Source organism: Oncorhynchus mykiss, chromosome 12 (genome assembly GCF_013265735.2).
Source record: "Oncorhynchus mykiss isolate Arlee chromosome 12, USDA_OmykA_1.1, whole genome shotgun sequence".
Classification (NCBI taxonomy): domain Eukaryota; kingdom Metazoa; phylum Chordata; class Actinopteri; order Salmoniformes; family Salmonidae; genus Oncorhynchus; species Oncorhynchus mykiss.
In genome coordinates, this window is record NC_048576.1 from 51,498,878 (window position 1) to 51,520,935 (window position 22,058).

Sequence of the window (22,058 nt, forward strand, 5' to 3'; positions counted from 1 at the left end):
CCTGAACAAGGCAGTTAACCCACTATTTCTGGGTTGTCATTGAAAATAAGAAATTGTTCTTAACTGACTTGCCTAGTTAATAAAGGTACATTTTTTAAAATAAATAACACAAAATAGAAGAAACCAACACACCAACATCTATTCAAAGCAATTACCTTGGTTTGCCAATATCCAACATGTGAACACGTTCTATTCAAATTTAGTGTGAGGCATGTAATGAAAGTGGAGGGTTAAATTATCAAGGCTAAAAGACAGCGCTGCAATCTTCATGACTACATGATGCAAAAGCCAGCAGCGTTGTCGGTGAGCTCTCACAATGACTAAGCCAAGCCAGAGATGTCGCTAGGTATTCTAAGCCCAAACTAATTCCCAGAAAAGGCTATTCATTAGTGGCTAGTGATGGAAACACCACTCCAACACACTGATAGAACTGTTCCATCGAAAGAAGAAGCTTTATGTCAGGTGTGGTATGACAGAGCACATCCATCTATCAAGGGCTCCATCCATCTAGCAATCATGCAGCGGCAGGCCTGCCGGATCAGACCTTGCCTGTTCCACTACTCCCCATTGATTTCACATGACGGAATTCCCACTGTGATCTGTACTTTCTCCTTTTGAATGGCTGGATAATGAGTCTATGGCACTGTAAAATAATTTGTGCGAAAAGTATTTCACTCAAGACCTTCCTTGCTTGACTAGCCTAGAGTGAATCTCCAAGATAATCAACACAGATCAAAGGCAACTTTACACTTTCATTCTGAACATTCTGTTAGGTTCCACAGAAGTTTCTTATCTACTTGTTCGAAGTTCAGTGTAGTCATTTACGTCAGCGATCCATCCATACACTATCTTGTCACCTGTCAATGGAAGTGAAAGGTTTATTAGTGCTTCCATGCCTTTACTTCCTCCGTAAATAATACCAATCATTGGCTGGCATTCAACTAAGGATGGAGGGGGGCTTGCTGCTGTAGGAGGACATCATGTCAATGACTTCAGGGCCAGAGAGTGTAGGATGGAGGGGAGCTTGCTGCAGTAGGAGGACATCATGTCAATGACTTCAGGGCCAGAGAGTGAAGGATGGAGGGGGGCTTGCCAACCCTAAGTGTAGGATGGAGGGGGGCTTGTTGCACTAGGAGGACATCATGTAAATGACTTCAGGGCCAGAGAGTGTAGGATGGAGGGGAGCTTGCTAACCCTAAGTGTAGGATGGAGGGGAGCTTGCCAACCCTAAGTGTAGGATGGAGGGGGGCGTGCTTCCTTCAGGGAAAACTCACCATTTTGTCCTCTCAGCAGCTCAGGTAGAATGGCTTGTTGGTCTATGGTCTGTCATAGTCATTGCAGAATAGAGCTTAACTGGTGTTTGGTGAGATCTCACTGTAAGTGCAACACAGTGAAAGCATAACACAGAGAGTGAACACTACCTACTGAATAGATGTCACAGAGCTGCAGAGTGGCTGTCTAACATCATTCCCTCAGGGGACAATGCCTTAAGGTTCACTGCTATAGGGTATTTCTCCTAAAAGGTTCACTGCTATAGGGTATTTCTCCTAAAAGGTTCACTGCTATAGGGTATTTCTCCTAAAAGGTTCACTGCTATAGGGTATTTCTCCTAAAAGGTTCATTGCTGTAGGGTATTTCTCCTCTAAGATGCATAGATTTTAAAAAAGGCTCTGTGGTGAGCCTGCGAAGCCTCAGTGTCTCGTGGGGAACGCAGGGTTGTAAATTCGGCAAAGAGTATGAGGGACATCTGCAAAACAGAGCAGATTAATGGCTGCCTTTTCTAATAAACATACAGTATTTTTTAGAAACAAGTGGAGAAGAGATGGCGCCGCCCACTAACCAGTGTATGATGCTCCTGAATGGCCGGGAGCATCCTGCGCCCCATAAATCACACAGACAGACAGAGGATGATAACTTAGGCCCACAGACGATGGTGTCATGATGTCACCAAAGTTTCCCAGTGTTCCGTCACGAGAAGGGCTGAAGGAAATTGTAAACCCAAAGTTAAGGAGGAGAGGAACTCACTCCTGGGAGCCTCTGCAGCTCTGCAGTCTTTAAAGCAGCAATCTGCGATTGCTAAAATGCATGGTATATAGCCGTTGATTCTTGATGAATATAAAGTATAAATGCCTCATGAGCTTAGTTCAACTGTCACACTCCATGCGAACCCTAAAAATAAGCTTGTTTTACTTGTTATTGTAAACAAATCCTGTATAGCCTCAAAACATGATAAAATCTATGATTATGGATAGTCAGTCCTTGCACCATAGCTCTGTCTATGAATTTGAGAGCGGTCACATTTCTCTAGCCCCATTACTCAGCTGTTCACCGAAACAGTGGTGGAGTGTCCGCTGTGTTATTGTTTGAACTGCAGATTTCCCCTTTAAAACGTCAAGAAATCAGTTGTGAGATGTTAAAGTACCTCTGAAGAGACAGTCTGACATGTTGGGGAGCTGGGGGATAGTTTGACAGAGCCACGGAGGGAAGTCAAAGCACCTGAGATCAAACACATGTAACTATCACATTAACATCAGATGCTGTACTGTATACTCTCACTGACAGTCTTCTCATGGGTGACTGTAGGTAAGAGTGAACTAGTTTAAAGTGTTGGACAAAAGTCTGAAAAAAGAAACAAGAAATTGAACTGTTTAGAAATTACAGCACTTTTTGTACATTGTTCCCCCGTTTTTAGGGGACCAGAAGTACTGGCACAAATGAACGTATGTGTGCAGTAGCCCTTTCCTGCAGTCAATGACCAAAAGTGCCCTCTTTAGACTCATGGGTGAAATGTTAATAATTTGTCATCATTTCATCATTAATAAAGATAATACATTTTTTACGACAAAATTACGGTTGCCACACCTGTCAGGTGAATGGATTATCTTGGCAAAGGAGAAACACTCTCTAACAGGGTCGTAAACACATTTGTGCACAATATTTGAGATAAAATAATATATTTGTAAAAATTAATCAGATCTTTTATTTCAGCACATGAAGCATGGGACCAACACTTTACATGTTGCATCTATATTTTTGTTCAGTATATATCTGACATGGTACAGGTGTCTTCTTTTTTTAAGCCCATTACCACGTGTGTGAGATACAGTATATACTTTCGTTTCAGAGTAGATTTGTTAAAGACTACCAAGAATATCGCTGTTCGAGCATAAATTAGCCCAATGCAGTAAAAGGTTAATGCAGTAAAAAGTGAAGTATTTGGTCCCATATGCATAGCATGCAATTATTACATCAAGCTTGTGACTTTACAAATTTGTTGGATCCATTTGCTGTTTGTGTTCCAGATTATTTGTGCAAAATAGAAATGAATGGTAAATAATGTATTGTGTCATTTGAGTCATTTTTATTGTAAATAAGAATATAATATGTTTCTAAACACTTCTACATGAATGTGGATGCTACAATGACTACGAATAATACTGAATAAATCGTGAATAATTATGAGAGGTCAGCGTGTCTTTGGGGTATGCTATTTGTGCGTCTGCAACTAATTAAGTATGTGAGAAATGGCAGTGGAAACTGGAAAAGCCTCTATGGGCAAATATTGATATAATAACCATCATATTGAAGTAAACTTGGAGTAATACGATTGATTATATGGTGTGTGGTCCTCCCACTATGACTCGGGAAAGCATGGAGTTTATTAGGATACAGATCAAATAAATGATGATGAACTTCACAAGGTGGTGAAAGTGCACAGTGATCTTGACGCTCCTTTCCAATAAATATCGAGGGTCCTTTTCCGGTGACATGATCATTGATGCTTGAGTGGCATTGAAAAAAATAATAATTCTGCTCTTATCCATAATATCTCATCATGTAGACTATCCTACCCGCACAGCCTACGGGCACTGTATCCTCGAGCTGTTGGCTACTTAGCTAGAGCGAACGTGCCAAGACCAGAGTAGGCACATTTTCTATTTAACGCAACAGATTTTGTGACAAAACTATCGGTAGAGTTGAAAATGCGTTGGGAACACATTGAACTTTAGATTTGTATTCAGTACACGAAAACTTAAGCGAAAATGTACATTTTGTGTGCATTATGTCGTCACACTGATTTTTATCGCAACAAGTCAATTTGGTGGAAACACCACTGGTGGGAACACGTGCATATTTTCTTTGTGCAGATTCTAGAATATTCGCATGAAAATCTGTCACCAATTGGATGGAAACCTAGTTTATAATGGAACCAAAGAAGTGATTGCCACACATTCTGAGGACTAAAACCTTGTCTGGCGAGTTAGATGTGTTTAGAAGGGCTTGCCAGTCAGATCTAAGAGAATCTAAGCATCTCAGTAGTGCTGTGCTCTGCAGGGCAGTGCTCTCTATTTCTCTCTACAGAGCTCCTTCTGATGTTGGAAAAATACTCCTGGCTCAGCGGAGTCTGCCGAGGTGAGAGCGTCTGGGAGCTGTCACTAGCACTTACATAGGGAGAGGGACAAGAATTGCCCTGTTTCCTGCAGGAGAAATATCAGTTTATTTTCCTTTACATTGTGGGCACTTATGGGGGAGAAAAGTAATGTTATTTATTTTTCTGTAATGTAGTGGCATGATCCAGCCAGCTTCCCCTCCTAAAGCCAGTCGGAATATTCATGAAGGAACGTGTTGGTTTAGCTGGAGTGGCCTGGAGAAGGGGGGATAGCAGTTCCTACCGGGAATCGATAGTGCACGAAGAGTCCGTAGCCTACTAAAGCTTAATCTAGTAGAAAATCAGATTCTTATGTTTCACTGGTGGTTTATTATTCTTGTTCCCACAGCACACTCTACTAAAGTGGGAAGTTGGTGAAACCTAACCATTATAGAATCTTATGCGGCGGTGGGGGAAATACATTTATAGGGTGTAATACAATACAATGGGTGTTTCTCAATATGCAAACAACCGTGCTCCACACTCTCATGTTCCGAGTGTAGTCTCTGACAATGTTCTTTTGAGTACGTTCTTGTGAGGATGAGAGTGTTGAGAATGCATAAAACATTACATTTGAGAAGCACTCCCCCTACTATATTACCTCACGCTTCACCTCCCATTCACTGAACTTTCTTCCAGCCAGGTCAACGGCAACAATAGACGAAACAAAATATACACAAAGCAAACGTTTAATTTCATAACTATCAGCTAGATATGTGAATCGTAATAATCTAGTTAACCAGACAGTTTAACAGGCAAAGTGAACTAAAACGAATTGTATGCAAAATAGATGTCAATTCTTCGTGGCTATCTGGCTAGCTAACAGTGATAACTAGTCAGTTAGCCCTTTTGACATATTATGGGCTTGCAATCTAGGGTACGTAGGCAAGTAAACATGCCAAAAACTAAAAAAGCATGTATTTATTAATGTATCAAGATAACATATTTTAGTCAGGCAACATATGAGATGTATAGGCAACATTTCATTCTGAAGTCGGAGTGTATTTTCTCTCGCTTCAGCTCAAATAATGGCAGCCATTGATTTCAAGAACTTTTGCATTGCTCTTAATTGGTTGCGTCATATTTCTTTGCATACTTTCCATTGAAGCTTGCGTCAATGCATGCTTCAAAATATTTACAAATGGAGTACGCAATCGAGAAGTGCCCTCCATGCTCCGTTTCGCATACTTGGATTTGGACTCAGCGGCTGACCCTCCAGTGCTCCAATATGTGTGCTCGGAGCACGGTAGTATGCATTTTGAGAAACACCAAATGTAATAATCTATAATTTATGTTCTTAACCCTGGGCAACATGGGCCTGGGAGGCTCATATTGGTATCCAAAGTACTCTTCTACCAATTACACATTGTTCAATTCAATACAATTGCGCTCCCCAAAAATGTTTTTTTTTTTTTTTTACAGAAATGCACTGCAATTTAAGCTTTAAACTTTCTCTCTGCCTTATGGCAAAATGGTAGAATTGCAGGATAATAGCTTTAAAGCTGCAACAACAGGAAATCTCTCTGCCCAATGACAACATTTTGAGAATGCAGGAGCTTGACAATGGCAAAAATGTATCTCCGATGCCAAAACAGAGGGGCCTTTAAAATGTTCCAAGACTTGGTTCGTACAGTCCAAATACTTTTACTAAACAAAACTAAATATTTACTAAACCTCGAAGCCGTAAGACTGCTAAAAAGTTGGTTAAATAGCTAACCAAAAAGCTACCCGGACTATCTGAAATGATCCTTTTTTTTTACTCATCACATACTGTATGCTGCTGCTACTGTTTATTATCAATCATGTTGCATCGTCACTTTATTCCTACACCGAACAAAAATATAAATGAAACATGCAACAACTTCAAAGATTTTACTGAGTTACAGTTCATATAAGGAAATGTGTCAATTTAAATAAATAAATTAGGCCCTAATCTATGGATTTCACATATCTGTTGGTCACAGATACTTTAAAAAAAAACTAGAGTCAATTGACGCACCTGTGCAACAATCTAAGTAACATAATGAAAAAATCCCATCAAAATCTGTCAGTTTAAACTAGAGATGGGCTGCATCTCAATCTACCACATCCACCTATGGCGGCCTTCAGCAATTCTGTCCCTACACTCACACCATGCACGCTACAGAACTCAAGTGTCTTTGAATATGTATGAATACATAGCTGAAATGGTCATCTGCCGTAATGGCCTCGATAAATTACAAGCAATCACCACAGCTTACTGTAGAACTAAGACTATACTGTCCTAATGAGCCACATATGAGGCAGTACAAACTTATGTAGAGAGCAAGAGAGAGAGAAAGAGCATCCCCAGCAGGTTGTGAGGGTGGCATAAACTGCCACCTGTTCATTATTTTCAACAAGCCTGGGATTCTGATTAGTTTTCTTGGCATGGAGTCTCCCACCCAGGTCAGTTTGTTCTACCGCACATGCAGTTTGAAAACACCATTCAGGCCAATTAGGAACCAGCATATCTCACAGTATGCTACTTGAGAGGTGGAATCCCGTGCAAAGAAAAGTAATGGACTGTGGACCAAAGGGATGGATGGATTTTTGGATGTTTTTCCTGAAAAATATTCACACCCCTTGACCTTTTCCATATTTTATTGTGTTACAGCCTGAATTTTAAATACATTAAATTTAAATAGTTTGTCACTGGCCTGAACACAATATCCCATAATGTCTAAGTGGAATTCTGTTTTTCATAATTGTTTTAAACAAATTGTTATGGCAAGCCTAAATAAGTTCAGGAGAATAAATGTGTAACAAGTCACATTATAAGTTGCATGGACTCCCTCTGTGTGCAGTAATATTGTTTAACATTCTTTTTTAATAACTACCTCATCTCTGTACCACAGGCATATAATTATCTGTAAGGTCCATCAGTTGAGCAGTGAATTTCAAACAGATTTAACCACAAAGACCAGGGAGGTTTTCCAATGCTTCACAAATAAGGTCCCCTACTGGTACAGTAAAAGGGTAAAAAAAAATTGAGACCATGAATATCCCTTTGAGCATGATGAATTTCAGGGATTTCACCATGAGGCCAATGGGGACCTTAAAACAGTTACAGAGTTGAATTAATGGCTGTGATAGGAGAAAACTGAGGATGAATCAACAACATTGTAGTTACTCCACAATACTAACCTAATTGATGGAATGAAAAGAACGAAGCCTGTGCAGAATACAAATATTCTAAAACATGCATCCTGTTTGCAACAAGGCACTAAAGTAATACAACAAAAGTTGAGGCAAAGAAATGACATTTTTGTCCTTAATACGGAGCGTTATGTTTGAGGCAAATCCAATACAACACATTAGTGAGTACCACTCTCCATATTTTCAAGCATAGTGGTGGCTGCATCATGTTATGGGTATGCTTGTAATCATTAAGGACTGGGGAGTTTTTCAGGATAAAAAAGAAACAGAATGGGGCTAAGCACAGGCAAATTCCTCAATAAAAATCTGTTTCAGTCTGCTTTCCACCAGACACTGGGAGATGACATCACCTTTCAGCATGAGTTGCTTACCAAGAAGAAAGTGAATGTTTCTGAGTGGCCGAGTTACAGATTAGACTTAAATCTACTTGAAAATCTATGGCAAGACCTGAAAATGGTTGTCTAGCAATGATCAACAACCAATTTGACAGGGCTTGAAGAATTCTGAAAAGAGTAATGGGAACAATTTGCACAATCCTGGTGTGGAAAGCTCTTAGAAACTTACCCAGAAAGACTCACAGCTGTAATTGCTGCCAAAGGTGCTTCCACAAAGAATTGACCTGGGGGTGTGAATACTTATGTAAAAAATACATTTCTGTATTTCATTTTCTATAAAATCTAGAAACAGGTTTTCACTTTGTCATTGCGGGGTATTGGACGTAGATGGGTGAGAAAAAACAAACAATTTTGAATTCAGGCTATAACAACTAAATGTGGAATAAGTCAAGGGGTATGAATATTTTCTGAAGGCACTGTAAATCCAGATATTAGTTTCGCAAAGTGGCCTATAATGCACAACATAATGTATATTCTAGCACATTTACAGCACATTTACTATAATGTATGTTTAATTGACTCCCATTTTGTATCTGTAATTGCCTCCAAATCAATTAAATGTTCCAAGGCCATTACTCTCTGGTTTACGTTGGAGTTTGCATATTTAGACAGAACAAACACACCTTGAATCAATAACAAGAAGTCTAATGAATAGCTTATAGTTCAGCTCAATTTAATTGACAAAGTCAACACAGTGCTGATAGAAATACTGTAACAACTTTCACAATCAGGTAGCCTACAAAAAGCAATCACTGACACACACACACACACACACACACACACACACACACACACACACTCACTTAGAGAGAGAACTGAGGCCAGCTCAGAAGTAGCTGATTTAAGCCTGCCTCTGCAGAACAGACCTGGATGAGTCCCCCCAATGTGACGGTGTTACATTGATTCCGGTCCCTCGGTTGACTGACAGCTCCCATCAGCCAGAGGCTAATACTCCTTCAGCTGCTGTCGACCGTGGGGAGAAATTTCGCCCCATCCCAGCAGCCCCGGCTGAGGAGGCACAAACTACAATATGAGGCATCAAGGTCACGCCACTGTCTTCTGCCTTAATGCGCTTGATCTGCAGTCCACTGAGCTGCCTCCCCCTCAGCGAGACCATCCCAGCACTGTGACCTTCCACTAACTGACCTGACAACCTGCCAAAAGAAGGGCATACTAGTGTCCTGTAACATAACGTGATGTTTGAATAAACCAAGACACTGAGTGAACAGTGACGTTATGTAGAGAGGCCCCCGTGTGCATTATGGGGATTGTGGATCACTCCCTGGGTCGTTCGGTACACAAGGTATTGCAGATTGTATGGCAATAAGACTAATAGGCGTGTTTACTGTATGCAGGTAACCTTCCTGGTTAAATAAAGGACAAATAGTGAAGAACTGTTTTTGACGCATTGAGACCATTACAAAATAAGCATGTTGAATGAAAGACATGAGACACTTCCCTACCTCACTGATGCCAATGAACATTCTTGTCCATGCACTTCATTAACTTCAAGTCCTTGTTCTTCTTCATTGTCGATTCAGTAAAGCTATTTCTGCCTTGTGATGCTCGCCACAGGATGTGGAGTGAGATAGAAAATTCACCTTCAATAAAATCCCTTCCATCATTGTCTCCGCTCCATCCAGTTTCACTGACAGCAACAGCTCAGGATGACGCCCACACCAGCCAGTTTCCATAAAGGCCCTGTCTGTCTCTGAGTAGGCACTTTTGCATCATCAATAGTAAAAATACATGCTTGCCTTGGTAGAGTGAGTGATGTGCAGCTGAGTCGGGCTCTGGGTCGGATGCCTAGTGTGTGTGTGTGTGTGTCTCTCTCTCTCTCTCTCTCTCTCTCTCTCTCTCTCGCTCTCTCTCTCTCTCTGACTAAGTTCAGTATCTCTTTACAATGTACTTACAGTACCAGTCAACAGTTTGGACACACCTACTCATTCAAGGGTTTTTCTTAATTTTACTATTTTCTACATTGTAGAATAATAGTGAAGACATCAAAACTATGAAAAAAGACATCACGTAGTAACCAAAAAAGTGTTAAACAAATCCCAACAAAGATTCTTGAGGAATGCTTCTCCAACCGTCTTGAAGAAGTTCCCACATATGCTGAGCCCTTGTTGGCTGCTTTTCATTCACCCTGTGGTCCAAATCATCCCAAACCATCTCAATTGGGTTGGGGTCGGGTGATTGCGAAGGCCAGGTCATCTGATGCAGCACTCCATCCCTCTCCTTCTTGGTCAAATAGCCCTTACACAGCCTTGAGGTGTGTTTTGGGTCATTGTCCTGTTGAAAAACAAATGATAGTCCCTCTAAGTGCAAACCAGATCGGATGGCTATCGCTGCAGGATGCTGTGCTAGCCATGCTGGTTAAATGTGTTTTTGAATTCTAAATAAATCACTGAGTGTCACCAGAAAAGCACCCCCACACCATTACACCTCTTCCTCCATGCTTCACAGTGGTAACCACACATGCGGAGATCATCCATTCACGTACTCTGCGTCTCACAAAGACATGGCGGTTGGAACCAAAAATCTCAAATTTGGACTCATCAGACCAAGGACAGATTTCCACCAATCTAATGTCCATTGCTCATGTTCTGAGCCCAAGCAAGTCTCTTCTTAATATTGGTGTCCTTTAGTAGTGGTTTCTTTGCAGCAATTTGACCATGAAGGCCTGATTCATGCAGTCTCCTCTGAACAGCTGATGTTGAGATGTGTCTGTTACTTGAACTCTGTGAAGCATTTATTTGGGCTGCAATCTGAGGTGCAGTTAACTGTCATGAACGTATCCTCCGCAGCAGTTAACTCTGGGACTTCCTTTCCTTTGGTGGTCCTCATGAGAGCCAGTTTCGTCATAGCGCTTGATGGTTTTTGCGACTGCACTTGAAGAAACTTTCTGTTATAAAGTTGACATTTTCCGGATTGAATGACCTTCATGTTTTAAAGTAATGATGGACTGTCGTTTTTCTGTTCATGCCATAATATTTACTAGCCAAATAGGACTATCTCCTGTTTATCACCACTACTTTGTAACAACTGATTGGCTCAAAAGCATTAAGAAGAAAATAAATTCCACAAATTAACTTTTAACAAGGCACCCATGTTAATTGAAATACTACCTCATGAAGCTGGTTGAGAGAATGCCAAGAGTGTGCAAAGCTGTCATCAAGGCAAAGGTTGGCTACTTTGAAGAATCTCAAATATACAGTGCCATGCGAAAGTATTCGGCCCCCTTGAACTTTGCGACCTTTTGCCACATTTCATGCTTCAAACATAAAGATATAAAACTGTATTATTTTGTGAAGAATCAACAACAAGTGGGACACAATCATGAAGTGGAACGACATTTATTGGATATTTCAAACTTTTTTAACAAATCAAAAACTGAAAAATTGGGCGTGCAAAATTATTCAGCCCCCTTAAGTTAATACTTTGTAGCGCCACCTTTTGCTGCGATTACAGCTGTATGTCGCTTGGGGTATGTCTCTATCAGTTTTGCACATCGAGAGACTGAAATTTTTTCCCATTCCTCCTTGCAAAACAGCTCGAGCTCAGTGAGGTTGGATGGAGAGCATTTGTGAACAGCAGTTTTCAGTTCTTTCCACAGATTCTCGATTGGATTCAGGTCTGGACTTTGACTTGGCCATTCTAACACCTGGATATGTTTATTTTTGAACCATTCCATTGTAGATTTTGCTTTATGTTTTGGATCATTGTCTTGTTGGAAGACAAATCTCCGTCCCAGTCTCAGGTCTTTTGCAGACTCCATCAGGTTTTCTTCCAGAATGGTCCTGTATTTGGCTCCATCCATCTTCCCATCAATTTTAACCATCTTCCCTGTCCCTGCTGAAGAAAAGAAGGCCCAAACCATGATGCTGCCACCACCATGTTTGACAGTGGGGATGGTGTGTTCAGCTGTGTTGCTTTAAGCCAAACATAATGTTTTGCATTGTTGCCAAAAAGTTCAATTTTGGTTTCATCTGACCAGAGCACCTTCTTCCACATGTTTGGTGTGTCTCCCAGGTGGCTTGTGGCAAACTTTAAACGACACTTTTTATGGATATCTTTAAGAAATGGCTTTCTTCTTGCCACTCTTCCATAAAGGCCAGATTTGTGCAATATACGACTGATTGTTGTCCTATGGACAGAGTCTCCCACCTCAGCTGTAGATCTCTGCAGTTCATCCAGAGTGATCATGGGCCTCTTGGCTGCATCTCTGATCAGTCTTCTCCTTGTATGAGCTGAAAGTTTAGCGGGAAGGCCAGGTCTTGGTAGATTTGCAGTGGTCTGATACTCCTTCCATTTCAATATTATCGCTTGCACAGTGCTCCTTGGGATGTTTAAAGCTTGGGAAATCTTTTTGTATCCAAATCCGGCTTTAAACTTCTTCACAACAGTATCTCGGACCTGCCTGGTGTGTTCCTTGTTCTTCATGATGCTCTCTGCGCTTTTAACGGACCTCTGAGACTATCACAGTGCAGGTGCATTTATATGGAGACTTGATTACACACAGGTGGATTGTATTTATCATCATTAGTCATTTAGGTCAACATTGGATCATTCAGAGATCCTCACTGAACTTCTGGAGAGAGTTTGCTGCACTGAAAGTAAAGGGGCTGAATAATTTTGCACGCCCAATTTTTCAGTTTTTGATTTGTTAAAAAAGTTTGAAATATCCAATAAATGTCGTTCCACTTCATGATTGTGTCCCACTTGTTGTTGATTCTTCACAAAAAAAATACAGTTTTATATCTTTATGTTTGAAGCCTGAAATGTGGCAAAAGGTCGCAAAGTTCAAGGGGGCCGAATACTTTCGCAAGGCACTGTATAACCTATTTTGATTTGTTTAACACTTCTTTGGTTGCTACATGATTCCATATGTGTTATTTCATCGTTTTGATGTCATCACTATTATTCTACAATATAGAAAATTGTAAAAATAAAGAAAAATCATTGAATGAGTAGGTGTGTCCAAACTTTTGACTGGTACTGTACTTCAATAATCCTTCACAAGTAACTACCCACAGAATTTTCAAAGACAAAAAGTCTGAGGTTTTGTTCCACTTTTTTTGTGTTGTTTGTCCTCCTCCATTCTATATGTCAAAGCCTTGGCTGAGCAAACATAAATGTTAGATTGGAGAGGGCATTCAAGCTTCTGCCACTTTCAAGGTGAGAGTCCTCTCGCTACAGATGCTTTATCACTGTATTCAAAGCCATTGTTCCTAACAGTTGCTGTTGTTTCTTTCTTTCTTGTTCCTTTCTTTCTTTAACGAATGCTCCCCCCCACCACACACACACACACACACACACACACACACACACACACAGAGAGAGAATGAGCCTTACCAGAAGTTGACAAGGAAAGGATGCTCGAGGTTCCGCATGATCTGCATCTCCTTGAAAACATTGCGGACCTCGTTCCGTTCCACACACTTCAGTTTGTTCATATACTTCATGGCGTACATTTTCTTTGTGTCCTTCTTCTGCACAATGCACACCTAGAGAGAAACAGACAATAGCTCTGCATACATCCTGCTATCAACTGAGTTTACTGAATGGGTTCCTTGCTGATCATTGCATTGTGGTTTTACTTAGATGTAAACACAAGCTGTAAGAAAGTTCTTTGATAGAATGTGAAAGTACTGTTCTACTGCATCTGTGGCTCCTATTGTCAAGACAACTAAGAACCGATTATTTCAAGTGGAGGTTGGACTCAGCAATTTACCAAAACAGACTTACCTTCCCGAAACTTCCTTTCCCGATAGCCCTTAGGATCTGGAAGTGGTCAAAATTGACTGGGGAAAGAAGAGGAGCATCTCTTTATTTTCATATTCGCAGGCAAACAGCATACAATTTCATACAATCACAATCTTGTTGTATTACATAGAGCATGCACGAGAAAACACTAAATGGCACTAGAAACAATTGACATTCAGTGTCCTTTTTAACTTATGTGAGGCAGTGTTATTATCTCAAATGGAAAAGGATCTAAATGTGAAGTCATTTTGGCCGGGGTAAGTGGGACTACACTCCCAGTCAAAAGTGTCATGCCCATTGGGGGCACAGGGGCATGTGCCCCCTCAGATTTATCCTGTTTTAAAATATACTGTATATATATATAGTTTTAATTGAGCATTTTTTTGTTAAATGTGTTGTTGTTTTTCTGTAATACTGCTTGTCAACTAGCAATTTTATGAAGTTGGCCCAGATAGGTTCCCAATCTCACACCTCATAACTATCTGCAATGAAGCCATTTAAGGTTATTAATGAAGTTAGAGTAGCTAGCTTGTCTAACTATCTTAGCTGGCATGCCTGCTGGCAAGCAATAACTAAATGTACTGATGATTTTTGGGGTGCAGGACGCCCCTGCTCCCAGTCCCAATTTAACCCGAACCTGCACCAGTTATCAGTCTAATCTCAAAAAACATTTAAATTCAATTGGAACCAGTTGTGGCCTGTCTTCACAGCCATGGCAATCGAAACATAGGGTTATCCCTCTTTCTATCTGCCATCTCCCAGGGTGATGTGCAGCTGCCACCAACTCTCTCTCTCGCTCTGGCCCCGGTCATGTGACCTGTCCGGTGTACCCCCGTCGAGCAGCGACACCTCACATCCCCTCCGAGTGGATGGATTGGATGTGACAGTTAATGATATGCTCTGTTAGTCCTGTATCAGTGGCACTTCCCCTCTCCGCTACTTGTGTTTCACTGTTCACTACAGGCTCTGAGCCTAACTCTGGTTCTGATGGGGTTTTAGGGAAGGACAGCTGTGGTTTGACTGCGAGGAGAGCAGAGCAGCGGGTGCACAGAGACAGAGGCTGCGGGTGCCGGTTAGTTACTCTTTCTCTATGTCTCTGTCTGTCTCCCCTCCCCCTCTCTGTGATGATCACAGAGGCAGGAAGCTCTAGCGGAGCCCCATATACACTAGTACGCAGCCATGACTGAGTAAGTCATGCGGTTGCTGTGGTGACTGAAACAGAACCCACAAGTCCCAGTCAGCCGGAGCGTGAATAAAGCATGATCACCAGACAGGCGTGCCCATTAAGAGAAGTGAAAGCCCCAGGGGACAGACAGACAGACAGGCAGACATGGAGGGGGACAGGTCACAGCTTTGGCATGATTGTCAACAGAACAAAGTCATAGAACAAATAACACTTAATTCCCAATCCCATTCTTAATAGACTTATAAAGCACTCAGTCCTGTTGATGTACTAAATCTCTCTCTATGGTTCTCTATCTGTCATTTGTCCTGTTATTTCTCTGGCCAACACTAATCCCAGGTGCCCAGGCAGTAAATTCAGGGCATTGGAAAATTGAATACTCAGCTGCAATGTCAAAGCCACAACAACAATGTCAAGGAGCACTCCAGTTATTTTGAACTCCCAAGTATAAAATTTAAGGAAATAACAAATGTTGAAAGAAATGTATGACGATTATTCTGGCAACGGCATAAGAATACCACGTGGCTGGAGTCACAGCAAACAATGTCCATAGTGTACACTCTAGAAAAGATACTGTACAATTGTACAGATATACAGTTGAAGTCAGAAGTTTACATACACCTTAGCCAAATACATTTAAACTCAGTTTTTCACAATTCCTGACATTTAATCCTAGTAAAAATTCCCTGTTTTTGGTCAATTAGGATCACCACTTTATTTTAAGAATGTGAAATGTCAGAATAATAGTAGTGAGAATGATTTATTTCAGCTTTTATTTCTGTCATCACATTCCCAGTGTGTCAGGAGTTTACATTCACTCAATTAGTATTTGGTGGCATTGCCTTTAAATTGTTTAACTTGAGTCAAACGTTTCGGGTAGACTTCCACAAGCTTTCCACACTAAGTTGGGTGAATTTTGGCCCATTCCTCTTGACAGAGCTGGTGTAACTGAGTCAGGTTTGTAGACCTTCTTGTTCGCGCACGCGTTTTCAATTCTGCCCACAAATTTTCTATAGGATTGAGGTCAGGGCTTTGTGATGGCCACTCCAATACCTTGACTTTGTTGTCCTTAAGCCATTTTGCCACAACTTTGGAAGTATGCTTGAGGTCAATGTCCATTTGGAAGACCCATTTGCGACCAAGCTTTAACTTCCTGACTGATGTCTTGAGATGTTGTTTCAATATGTCCACATAATTTCCCTACCTCATGATGCCATCTATTTTGTGAAGTGCACCAGTCCCTCCTGCAGCAAAGCACCCCCACAATATGATGCTGCCACCCCCGTGCTCCACGGTTGCGATGGTGTTCTTCGGCTTGCAAGCCTCCCCCTTTTTCCTCCAAACATAACGATGGTAATCATGGCCAAACAGTTCTGTTTTTGTTTCATCAGACCAGAGGACATTTCTCTAAAAAGTATGATCTTTGTCCATATGTGCAGTTCAAAACCGTAGACTGACTTTTTTATGGCTGTTTTAGAGCAGTGGCTTCTTCTTTGCTGAGCGGCCTTTCAGGTTATGTCGATATAGGACTCGTTTTACTGTGAATATAGATACTTTTTTACCTGTTTCCTCCACCATCTTCACAAGGTCCTTTGCTATTGTTCTGGGATTGATTTGCACTTTTCGCACCAAAGTACGTTCATCTCTAGGAGACAGAACGGGTCTCCTTCCTGAGCGGTATGACGGCTGCGTGGTCCCATGGTGTTTATACTTGCGTACTATTGTTTGTACAGATGAACGTGGTACCTTCAGGTGTTTGGACATTGCTCCTAAGGATGAACCAGACTTGTGTAGGGCTACAATTTTTTTTCTGAGGTCTTGGCTGATTTCTTTTAATTTTCACATGTTGTCAAGCAAAGAGGCACTGAGTTTGAAGGTAGGCCTTGAAATACATCCACAGGTGTATCAGAAGCTTCTAAAGCCATGACATCATTTTCTGGAATTTTCCAAGCTGTTTAAAGGCACAGTCAACTTAGTGTATGTAAACTTCTGACCCACTGGAATTGTGATACAGTGAATTATAAGTGAAATAATCAGTCTGTAAACAATTGTTGGAAAAACTACTTGTGTCATGCACAAAGTCGATGTCCTAACCGACTTGCCAAAACTATAGTTTGTTAACAAAAAATGTGTGGAGTGTTTAAAAAACAAGTTTTAATGACTCCAACCTAAGGTTATGTAAACTTCTGCTTAAACTGTAAATGTATCCATAGGTACAGGTATGTCAGCTTTCATGCATGTGTGTTTTTCTCTGAAAAGGAGAGCATTCACTCTGTCTGTCACAGCTGACCTACCAATAAATAATCCTTTGCAAATGCTTTGTCACCTTCATTAATTTGATACAGCTAAACATTTGCATAACACGTTAGCCTACTCCCACTGATGTGCTCTATAAGCTGTTACAGTAACTGTATTCTAGTGAGTGAAGAAGGTTAGCTGTAGAAAACCTTAGATCATCACTTATTGGCTTCCAAAATGTAAAACACCCTCAGATGACAGCTGATTCATTATGTAATATATAGAAAAACATTGTGTCTTTAATTAAAAGGGAACCAAGTGACAGCCCTTGAATTGCTGATGTACTCTTAACTCTGTCGACTTGTTGGCGTTTTGCCAAAGTGAGTGAATTCAACCTAGAGGATTTGTCACATTCAAAGATGTTGAATTCCACTTAGCTAGTATATACTGTAAGCCCAGCACAGTGCATAATTACATATAGAACGCTATATCATAGGAATTATATGATCTCTATGACACAATGTCTGCATACCTGAATGATAACTACCATCACACTTTTCAGAAACACATAGCTATCTTATGAGACTTTAAGAAATCTGTTAGGAACCGTGGCTTTACTGATGCTTACATTTCTATCGATGTACTGTATCTTCTTCATCTGTTTGTTCAATCTATCATCTTCATTTTTGATACAGAGGCTACTGGAGTACACTCAGAGAAGACAAATTCAAAAGGAGAAATGTCTAATAGTCCTCATTGCCCACTTTATAACAGGCTCGGTCATTACTCACCCTCCTCTGTGTCATCGGTGACGGAAGCCTTGTTGGATTGTCCCAGCCCCATGTCTGTTCCTGTAGTCCCCAGCCAGGCAGGTCCCTCTCAACTCAGTATGGAATAGCTGTCCCACAGCCAGGGAGACATAGCCTGGAGCCTGGGCTGGACCAACCTCCCTAGATCCACCAGTTGGGTTGATTGGAACTTGGCCTGTACTCTTCTCTGTACTCTATGGTTCCACACCCAGGGGTGTGGATCTATCTCTGACCCCCCTTAACAGGAAACCAAACTATATAAGAGAAGAACACACAAACATGACACAATGTGTCAAAATCAAGAAGGGAGGGGGCTGAGAGGTTGAGCCAACACATCACGGTAATGCTCTACTCGTGTTGGTAGGAGATTGTCGAGAGATGCTCTTTCCGATTGTGAACGTGCCAAATTCTTCGAAGGACTAAACCCAGCAAACCAAAATTGGTTCTGTGAAAGTTCCCAGAACATTCGTTAGGTTGCAAAAAATGTTCTCCGAACACAAAAACTGTCCAGTCGTGATGATGATTATAGAATGTTTGTATAAAACATTTGCCTGATTTTGCAAGAATGTACCTAGAAAACATTTAATCTGTTCTTTAAAAGTCCCCAGAATGTTTAATTATATTGTGGGAACAGTCTGGTGAGAACATTGGGGTGACATAACAAAATATATTCACAACAACAACAAAAACATGTCCAGTTGTGCAGATGATTCTACAATGTTTATTTTAGGCTGCAAAAAAAAATATCACAAAACACATTTACCTGAGGTTACAAAAACATTCCCAGAAAACATTTTGTGTGTTCCCAAAACACAAAAAAACTGTCCAGCTGTGCTGACATTCAGATAATGTTTGTATCAGGGTGCACAAACCATTCCTTTGATGTTGCAAGAATGTTGACAGAACAGCCTTTCTGAGATCTTTAAAGGATCCCAGAACATTTAATTAGGTTGTGGGAACAGTGTGGGTACATTACAAGAGATAGGATCCAAAACCACAAATGTACTCAGTTGTGATGACATTCATACAATGTTTAAGTTAGGTTGCACAGGACATTCCTATAATGTTGTAAGAACGTTGGCACAAGTTTTGGTTCCCAAAACATTTCAGAAGCCCTTTCCTGCAGTCAAATTACCCAGTGGCCTCAAATTACCTAGTGGCCTTATTACAATTTTTCATAATTTAAAAAATTATTAACATAACTTCAAAAACCAGCTGAAAATCTGGTGTTTCTATGTCAAACAGTTTTGTTATATTTCAGTCTTCTGTAATGTACAGTATCAGTCAAAAGTTTGAACACACCTACCCCTTCAAGAGTTTTTCTTTATTTTTACTATTTTCTACATTGAAAATAATAGTGATGACATCAAAACTATGAAATAACACATATAGAATCATGTAGTAACCAAAAATGAGTTAAACAAATAAAAATATATTTTAGATTCTTCAAAGTAGCCACCCTTTGCCTAGATGACAGCTTTGCACACTCTTGGCATTCTCTCAACCAACTTAACCTGGAAAGCTTTTCCAACAGCCTTGAAGGAGTTCCCATATATGCTGACCACCTGTTGGCTTCTTTTCATTCCCTCTGCGGTCCAACTCATCCCAAACCATCTCAATTGGGTTGAGGTCGGGAGATTGTGGAGGCCATGACATCTGATGCAGCACTCCATCACACTACTTATTTGTCAAATAGCCATTACACAGCCTGGAGGTGTGTTGGGTCATTGTCCTGTCGAAAAGCAAATGATAGTCCCAATAACCGCAAACCAGATGGAATGGAGTATTGCTACAGAATGCTGTGGTAGCCATGCTGGTTAAGTGTGCCTTGAATTATGCTTTACGGTGGGAACCACACATGCTGAGATCACAAAGACATGGCGGTTGGATACCAAAATCTCAAATTTGGACTCATCAGACCAAAAGGACAGAATTTCCACCGGTCTAATGTCCATTGCTCATGTTTCTTGGCCCAAGCATGTCTCTTCTTATTATTGGTGTCCTTTAGTAGTGGTTTGTTTGCAGCAATTCGATCATGAAGGCTTGATTCACACAGTCTCCTCTGAACAGCTGATGTTGAGATGTGTCTGTTACTTGAACTGTGTGAAGCATTTATTTAAGCTGCAATTTCTGAGGCTGGTAACTTTAATGAACTTCTGGGTCTTCCTTTCATGTGGCGGTCCTCATTAGAGCCAGTTTCATCATGGCGCTTGAAAGTTCTTGCGACTGCACTTGAAGAAACTTTCAAAGTTCTTGACATTTTCCGGATAGACTGACCTTTATGTCTTAAAGTAATGATGGACTGTCATTTCTCTTTGCTTATTTGAGCTGTTCTTACCATAGTCTTATACCAAATAGGGTTATTTTCTGTATACCACGCCTACCATGTCACAACACAACTGATTGGCTCAAACACATTAAGGAAAGAAATTCCACAAATTAACTTTTAACTCCAGGATGCTGACCTTTTAGGCAGAGTTGCAAAGAACTGACTGGCCAATAAACATAAAAGATTAAGATGGGTAAAAGAACACAGACACTGGACAGAGGAACTTTGCCTAGAAGGCCAGCATCCCAGAGGCATCTGTTTCTCAAACTAGACAATCTAATGTACTTGTACTCCTGCTTAGTTGTGCACCGGGGCCTCCCACTCTTCTTTCTATTCTTGTTAGAGACCGTTTGCGCTGTTCTGTGAAGGGAGTAGTACACAGCGTTGTATGAGATCTTCAGTTTCTTGGCAATTTCTCACAAGGAATAGCCTTCATTTCTCAGAACAAGAATAGACTGACGAGTTTCAGAAGAAAGTGCTTTGTTTCTGGCCATTTTGAGCCTGTAATCAAACCCACAAATACTGATGCTCCAGAAACTCAACTAATCTAAAGAAGGCCAGTTTAATTGCTTCTTTAATCAGGACAACAGTTTTCAGCTGTGCTAACATATTTGCAAAAGGGTTTTCTAATGATCAATTAGCCTTTTTAAAAATGTAAAAGTATAAACTTGGATTAGCTAACACAACATGCCATTGGAACATAGGAGTGATAGTTGCTGGTAATGGGCCTCTGTACGCCTATGTAGATAATCCATAAAAAAATCTGCCGTTTCCAGCTACAATAGTCATTTACAACATTAACAATGTTTACTCTACACTATATTTCTGATCAATTTGATGTTATTTTAATGGACAAAAAATGTGATTTTCTTTTAAAAACAAGGACATTTCTAAGTGACCCCAAACCTTTGAATGTTAGTGTATATTGTACAGTAGTAGGTGATATAGAGACACATGGCATTTTACTTTCATTCATAAGACATTTTAACAGTCTTTAATCATACAGTACAAACACAACCCTATTTTTTTTACACTTCTTATGTTGACAATCTGCACATTATTTCAGTCATAGGACATTTTAACAGCATGTAATCATACAAATCAAATCAAATGTTATTTGTCACATGTGATAGTGAAATGCTTACTTACGGGTGGGTCCTTTTCCAACGATGCAGAGTTAAAGATGAAGAAAAAAAACAAAAGAAAAATATGAAATAGTGACACGAGGAATAAATACACAGACAATAACGAGTAACAATAAGAAGTAAAAATAGCATAGCTATAACATACAGGGAGTACCAGTACCGAGTCACTGTGCAAGAGTACGAGGTTATTGAGGTCGCTATGAACATGTAAGTAGGAGTAATGTGACGTACATGGTGAGTGTGAAAGTGTGTGTGTAGGTGTGTGAGTGTGTGTGTGGCATCAGTATGCATGTGTGCGCATGTTTTGTGTTAATGTTATGTGTGGGCGTATGTAATGTGTGTATGTGTGTTGGGGTGTCAGTGTAAGTATGTGTGAGTGTGTGTGCATAGATTCAGCGCAAGAGAGTTAGTGCAACAAAGGGTCAATGCAGGTAGTCCGGGTCACCATTTGATGAGCTATTTAGCAGTCTTGTTGAGCAGTCTCGTGGCTTGGGGGGTAGAAGCTGTTCAGGGTCCTGTTGGTTCCAGACTTGGTGCACTGGTAATGCTTGCCGTGCGGTAACAGAGAGAACCGTCTATGGCTTGGG

The 22,058-nt window shown here is 40.6% G+C and overlaps 1 protein-coding gene across 1 annotated transcript in view; it reads right to left on the reverse strand.

Moving 5' to 3' along the window:
* LOC110537745 (serine/threonine-protein kinase 32A-like) overlaps positions 1 to 21,519 on the reverse strand; it is a 67,035-nt gene extending 45,516 nt beyond the window's left edge. Inside the window, exons 1-4 of the mRNA XM_036937763.1 lie at positions 21,476 to 21,519; positions 17,980 to 18,251; positions 13,750 to 13,805; positions 13,357 to 13,508 (exon numbers count right to left, since the gene is read on the reverse strand). Of these exons, the coding sequence (XP_036793658.1) occupies positions 13,357 to 13,508; positions 13,750 to 13,805; positions 17,980 to 18,031 (260 nt within the window). The 5' untranslated portion in view covers positions 18,032 to 18,251; positions 21,476 to 21,519. The remainder of the gene's footprint in view (positions 1 to 13,356; positions 13,509 to 13,749; positions 13,806 to 17,979; positions 18,252 to 21,475) is intronic.
* Positions 21,520 to 22,058: the final 539 nt, after the last annotated feature.